Below are 7,220 nucleotides of genomic sequence, written 5' to 3'. Positions count from 1 at the left end.
GGGCGACACAGCGGCGGCAGCGCTGGGACCGCGGCGGCCGCCGGGCTCGCCGGCACAGGGGCAGGCGGACGGACGGACAGACGGACGGAGAGGCGGCGGGGCGATGGGCAAGCGCGGCCGGCCGCGGAGGGAGCCGCGGGGCGAGGGGGCGGCCGGCGGGGCCCGGTGCCCCCTCGGGGACATCTGCAACACGAGCCCCGCGGCGGGCATGGACACCTTCCTCTACAACGTGCAGGTGCTGCTGGAGGCCGCCAGCTACCTGGAGCGGATCGAGAAGGAGAATAAAAGTAAGTGCGGGCTGGCGGCCGTGACCGCGGCGCGGGAGGGGGGGAGGCAGTCAAGGGGGAGGAAAAATAATAACCGAAACTTTGGGCTGGCTGCAGGGGCCGGGAGCGCAGTGACAAAGGGCCGGCCTGCACCCCCCGCGGCAGAGACGTGCGTGCGACCCCCCCCCTCACTGGGGACACGGGGCCCGGGGGGAAAGTTTGGGATGGAGAGCGGAGCGGGACGGCGCGGGGAGGGGGGGGCGCATCGCCGCTTCTCGGGGAGAGCGGGCTCGGCGGGGGCACCGAGAGGGGCCGGGGGGGCGACGGCCCCCGCGCGGACACGGGGCCGGTGGCGGAGCCGGAGCGGCGGGGGAGGAGGCGATGACACGTCCCCGCTCCCCCCGCCGGGGCATGGGCAGAGTCACGTAGGCAAGTGGCAGCGCTCGCCAGGTAGCCGGCGGGGAGGGGAGGGCAGGGCACAGCAGTGCACGGCAGGGCGAGCGCCCGGTGCGGGGTGGTGGCCAGCGGCGCCGCTAGCCTCCTGCTCCGCGGGCGCGGAGCGGCGGTGCGCGTAGCCTGCGGCTTTTCCCCTGCGGAGCGGGCTCCCCGAGCGGGGCCGCGGGCTGCTGGGAGCGGCGGCACCACGGGCAGCCAGGGCATTATGAACAAAGGGGCGGCCGTGTCCCGTGGCGGAGCGGGGCGCGGGCGCGGAGCCCGGCGGAGCGCTCAGTCCGCACTCCCCGCACACCCGCGGCGCCCGCCCCGCCCCCGCGGGTGGACACATGGCTCGCACATGGAGCCAGCGCGCCGCGCTCATTGGCCGCCGCCGCACCGGGGGCGGGGCCGCGCGGCCCGCTCGGCCAATGAGCGGCGCCGGGGTCCCCCGTGTGACGTCACGCGTTGCCGAGCGGAGCGGGGCCGTGCGGGGGGGCGCGGGGCCGGTTCGGGGGGGTCTCGGCCCGAGGGCTCCGGGGACCTGCGGGCCAGGGGATGCTACATGCGGAACCCGCCGGGAACCCTGGGCTCCGCTCTGCCGCCGCCGGCCTGCCCTTGTTTTCATCGGGATTCTCTGTTATTCTTTGTTTTAGGCTTTATTTTGATAATTTTTTAAATTTTCTACTTTTTTTTGAATTCAGTTTTTTTACTCTTTGATTTTTCCTCTGTCCTCCCCGGTTTTATGTTTTTAGGTTTCTTGGGCGGATTTTTCCCCCGTTTTTCCTCCTCTTCGTGGAGCGTGTGCTGCGTTTTCTTTTCCGTTTAAGTTTACAAAGGGATCAGCGCGTCCCTCACCGCGCGTCCATCGCTCCATCACCCTCCCCTCGCCGCTCATCCCCTATGGCAGCTATAGGTCCCGTGCAGGTGACGATATAGGGTGCCCTTGTTCTGCGGGAGCAGCTGCGTGCACGCAGGCTTCTAGGGAAAGGGATTCCACTGCGGAGAAGCTGCTCTGCCGCTAAAGCTGCAGCCGAAAGCCCTTGTTCTTTGCTCGCCCGGAACAAATCCAGGCTGCTTTTCTGTTTTTGAAAGTTGAATTATTATCGGGTAGGATTTTTTTTCTCATGTGCTCATTGTTGTTTCGTAATGAATCTGCAAAGCCAAGTGTCTGAGGAGCTGAGCTGCACCGCGGCCAGCGGCTGCGAGCAGGGAAATGACAGGAGACACCAACCAGAATTGGGTTTGCATGTGAAAACAGCAGCACCCCTGGTTTGGAAATCAAGTGTGAGACCGCTGGCTTGGGTTTGTTGTTTTTCTCTTGTTGTGACAAAATCATGGGTTTTTTTTCAGGGGAGGGGAGGATAGAATTTTTCTTGCTGTTGAGATGGGTAGTATCTGATCTTTTATATGTTCCATTTAAAAATGCATCATGTTATGCAGTTCCTTGTTTGGAACTGGAAAATAAGCAGGACAGAAGGATACCGCATTTTTTATTGCCAGATTTTGAAAAAAGGTGTTTGCATCCAAACAACTCCATTCCTGAGCACTTGTTTTCGCCGTTTCATTAGTAATCATCGTGATCATAATACTGAAAATCATCATTTTTGTTAGGCAATTCTGCAAAACCTTTCAATATTTTAATTTGCAATCAGGACATTTTAGGTTGAAAAGTCCCATTTAAGCAAAGGTTCAGCTATCGAACGTGCTGTTCAGAACGTGATCGTCATAAACCAGGCAGCTTTTACGTGTTGCTCCCAAACAAAGAAAAATGCTGCTGGGATTGAAAAACAATCTCTGAGCGTTACTGGCCCTGTCTAAACTAAGGAACAGCTGCAGAAGCGGGAGGGCTGTATCCTAACGTGTATACATCGCCTTGCTGGGAGGAGATTTGCATGCGGAGCTCAGGTTATTGCACCAAGAGAATGCTGTGCCCTTTCATCTGCCAGCGCAGGAGTGATTGCTCAGTGCAGCCTGTTCTGGCAGCCTGGCAGAGACCTTGGCAATGGCTGGTCACTCCTCACTACAGCCTCTGACCTAGCAATTAGCAATAACAGGGGAGACCAGCTCAAAAAAGTTTGGTGATGGAGACTGCCAAATTCGGTTGCAGTCAGACTTGGTGCTCACCTGCTTCCTGCAGGATGCCCAGGTCATTTGACCACGGTGTTACGCAGGGCTGTAATGAGCTATTTTGGTGTTACTCCCATCAGGAAGGTGGCTGAGTCACAGCCCTGTTGTGCCAGGTGCTGTACACACAGGGGAGTGACAGTGCCCTGCCCCAAGGAAATGCAGTCTTAAAAAAATAGAGATGACAGGTAGATGTTTGTCTCCTCCTGGCCAGGATGGGTGACAGGAACAGAGCTGGGTAAAGCACGAGGATGCTGGTTGGGATCAGCATCACAGATGCATGGAAGCTGAAGGGCTTCAGTAGCCAAAGGAAGGAACTTAAGGAAGGGTTGTTATGACTGGTTGAGCTCAAGTGGTTTTCCGTGTAGTTTTACAGTTTCTGATAAACCACACTCCGTGTCCTCATTCGTTCTTCCAGGCCTTTGCTGGCTGTGCCAGGTTATTCACCTTTTCAAGACACTGTCCCCAGCAAAAGTGGATACTCTTTCGTAGAGGGGTCCCCTGAGAGAAGGACACAACCTCTTCTCTTGTGGATCTAAACTCTTGTATATCTCAGAGTGTGCATGTCACACCTTCTGGTGGTGGAGGAGCTTTTCAGCCCTTTTCAGCCCCCAAAACCACACCAGTTTCCCACCCCTGCTTGCAGGTCAGTAGTGCAAGGCAGGCAGCGGAGATTTTCATGTCTAGGGCAAGACTTTCAGATAAGGCAGGAATTTCCTGCCAGCTTGATGCCCAGGGAGAAATAAGGAGATGATTATGATTTTTTTTTTACATTTATAGGTTCCACGTCCCATCATCCTGGTGGTGAATAGTAGCAGAGGGGCCATGGGTTGTCTGGATGGTGTGGAAACAGAACCGCCTGGCAGAGAGCCATGGGGCAGGGTGGGATGTACTGTCAGGGCTATGGCAGGGAAGGCTGTGCTTCAGGAGTGGCCTTTCAGCACCAGCAGTGAAACCACCCTTGTAGTATTTGCTTACATTTTTAAAAAATTGGAATAAAAATTACTTGTATTACAGTATGGTGACAGGGAAGATTAGAGTATCAGACTCCTTAGAAAAAATGGAGTATTTTAACTACTGAAATATAACTGAATTATTTTTCCACTTAAGCCTCTGGAAATGAGTAACAGTGCTGCCTGCCTGCTTGCTGCAGTTCTCATGGCGAGACCACAAAACCCAATCCCAACACACCTTGCCAGCTGACATGTACGGGTTTCCAAATGACCTGTTTCTAGAAATTTAAGCTTGGTATCTAAGGAATAGAAACGTCACATGAAAAAAATTCCAGTGGCTGTTTTCAGAAATGAAAGTTGTGCTCGGGGCAGCTCTGTTGGTGTATCTGTAACCTCTGCAAATGCTACTTCATGAATAAGCATGGCTGGAAATGTAGCAGCTGAAATGCTGGAGTTTGGAAGATGTTTTTAGAGGGATCTGGAGTAAACTCAGCTGAAGTTTAGTACGTGCCAAGCCACCCCTTTGTGTGTGTAGACTCACGTTTTTGTCAATAGGAGTTGCGTAAACATGTGATGAATCCTTGGGATGTGATGACTTATCTGTAATAGACATGGTGTGTAGTACATACTGATCTCACTACAGATACAGACCTGTGTTGCCATATCCTCTTCCAAAAGCATGAAGGCAATCAACTCACTGTAACAGGGGTGACAAGTTCACAAGTCTAATAGAGATGTGCATGCATGGGACAGTAGACTTTGGCCCCTCGCAGGAGACAGCTAGGTCTGCTTCAAGTGCTGGCTATGTTTATTGATCTTCTGACCAGGAATAACAAATGGGTGACCTTAGATTTGTCTTTTGCTCCTGAATAATTCTCTCTAAAGGAGAGGAAAACTGAACCTCGAGGGTGAGTCAACAGTATCTTCATCATGTGGCTTCTTCCATTGTTTATGTGCTGTTTAGGGTCATTTTTTGACAAGCCAAAGAAATATCAGAAACCTCTAATTAGTGGAGGGCAGAAGAAGCTGATACTGCCTTTGGTCTATGTGCAGAGCTCCCATTGAATTAATGAGAGCTGAACACGTGGCTCAAGGTCAGTGTAGATGGTCTTGGATCTCGCAGTGATGTGATATATGGAGCAGTACAGGGCCCCTTTATTTATATATTTTTCATCCAGCTCACAATAAACCCCTTTCATTCCTCCTAGTTCATGACCTGGCCATGGTGATTCATGTTTTAGCCACTTCCAGGTTGGGTTATTTTGACTCAGGCTGTTTGGACCTCAGATTAAAATTCAGAAGGAAGCCACAGCAGGAGAAACGATAGGGCAGAGGTAAAACCATGGGACTGTGCCAGAAGTGCTGCTGAGAACTGATCATATCCCATGTCAGCAGAGCATCCTGAGGGCCAGCAGAGAAGCACCTTCTGCCACTGGCTGAAGAACCCTACCTTCTTATTTAGCTAAAAGACCCCATCCTGTGTATGATATTTTTTTTTCTTATGGAAAGTCCTCTTAATTTTGCCGCTGGATCAGTTAAGTGACTGAATCAAGACACAGAGTGAGTCACCGACTCAATATAAATTGGGGCACAGCACAGGTCTGAAAACAGCAGCACATCGCCTGGAGAGAAGGAGCAAGTAGCCCAAAGAGCCAGTAGACCTGTGGCTTTTACTTTATTGATTGGCAGAGCTTAATCTTTGAATCTGAGTGAGAAATACAGCATGTTCTTTATTCCTGTCCAAACTCTTGGATATCCAGGTGGTTTGGTTCTGAGCAATGTCTGTCCTCACTGGTGGATGGGTTCCAGATACCAGAGGGAGTGCTGAAAGGGATTATCTGATGCCTTGTGAAAGAAGGAAGCTCCCAGATGAGAAATGAGGCCACATCCTATAGGCAATGTGGGGCCATTAGTGAAGGTATTGCAAGCCTTGGAAGGGTGTTGAGTAGGTGGGACTTGGGATGTCTCCAGTCCACTGCTGCAAGTCCTCTGATGCTGAGCCATTATAGTCATGAGTTTAAGAATAGAGACCTCGTTGTTAACACTGTGCTGATAGGTGGGATATTCAGATGTTGTTCCCCTCACTAGAGAAGCAGGAGTTTTATGGATCTGCTGTCCCCAGAAATTTGGGGAATCAGTGAATCTTTGCACTGCTTTGAGAGTACCAGAAAATGGATTCTACTGGGGATTTCTATTCATGCCTTGACTGCAGGATTGTTAGGTTTCAAGGCTTTGAAAACAATATTAAGGGCTTGCAGGGTTTTTGTGAAGGTGGGCAAAGGAAGCTCTTGTGACTGTTGCCATCTTTATGTTCTTCTCAGAGGGTGCAAAGAGATGGGGATAGGAGGGTTTTAGCAAAAGCCAACGGAGGGATGGAAAACAAGGCAGTTCAGCCAAAGGGATTGCCCTTTTTGAAAATAACTTCCAAAGCAAAGCATTGTGTTATTTCTAAGCTTTGTGTTCAAAGCAGAGGGTTGGGCATCTTGATTCATGAGACGTGTTCCTGTTCTACCTCTGGCTTAGGGTGTGTCTTCATATGAGCAATTATGCTGCTTATACCTCAGTTTCCCTTCCTGCAGAGCGGAAAGAAAATAGCTAAAATCATTTCAGTTTTGAGAAGCCTAAAACATTTCTTTCTGGAAAGCTCTTAGAAAATTTCCCTGATGGAAGATGTTAGTTTAATGCAAGCGATGATGATGTTGGTAAAAAACAGATCACATCTGTTGTACTTGATGAAAATAGTACAGCAGCATTTCAGATGTAAATATTAATTGATTTCTGCACTGCAGATTTCTTCTTGGATATTTAAATTATTGCTAAGGAGGAGGGAAAGGCTATCAGGGAGATTAACAAATCCATTATTAAGTCTGGAAATGGAGGGTTGCCGAAGTGCCATTTAATAAAATGTAAAAAGCCCCTTTCTAAAGGGCGAAGCAGCAGAACACACAATGAAAGTGAATCACAGCTGCCAGAAGGGATGCCAAGCAGCAAGCACTTATAATCAGAAAACTGTACTTACAGATCATTCGGAGCCACTAAATTAAATGATCTCATTCTCCCCTAAAATACTCTTCCCTTAGCTCCTCCCCCTTGTTGCCTGTGGATTGCTCCACCACATTTAAAATCTGACTTTGGGGGCTTTTTGGTCAGCAGTTGAATAGCATGGTCCTCTTCGTGCTATTCACTTTCCACCCACTTTTGTTTCTGTCACATACAACTCTGGCATTTTGCAGGCTGACCTGCCCACACGAGCACTTGGGATGGCAACTGAAAGATTTTGCAGATCTACTGTGGCTTCACGGCTGGCTTGCCTCCTCTTTGGGGCTCTTTCTTTGGGAAGATGTCTCACAGTTTATTCTCAAATTTGTCTTTGTTTCATACATATTTTTCTTTCTAATTGGACATTGTTTACCTCAGAAACAAAGACTTGGAAGCTGAGCTG

The 7,220-nt window shown here is 50.6% G+C and overlaps 1 protein-coding gene across 1 annotated transcript in view; it reads left to right on the top strand.

The window, feature by feature from the left end:
- Positions 1 to 17: 17 nt before the first annotated feature.
- The window catches only part of MXI1 (MAX interactor 1, dimerization protein), a 57,180-nt gene continuing 49,977 nt past the window's right edge, over positions 18 to 7,220 (top strand). The window contains exon 1 of the mRNA XM_027692046.1: positions 18 to 287. Within this exon, the coding sequence (XP_027547847.1) occupies positions 104 to 287 (184 nt within the window). The 5' untranslated portion in view covers positions 18 to 103. The remainder of the gene's footprint in view (positions 288 to 7,220) is intronic.

The sequence above is a fragment of the Neopelma chrysocephalum genome, unplaced genomic scaffold (assembly GCF_003984885.1).
Source record: "Neopelma chrysocephalum unplaced genomic scaffold, ASM398488v2 Primary Assembly neopelma1_85, whole genome shotgun sequence".
Taxonomy (NCBI): Eukaryota; Metazoa; Chordata; class Aves; order Passeriformes; family Pipridae; genus Neopelma; species Neopelma chrysocephalum.
This window is presented reverse-complemented; position numbering and strand designations above follow the sequence as displayed.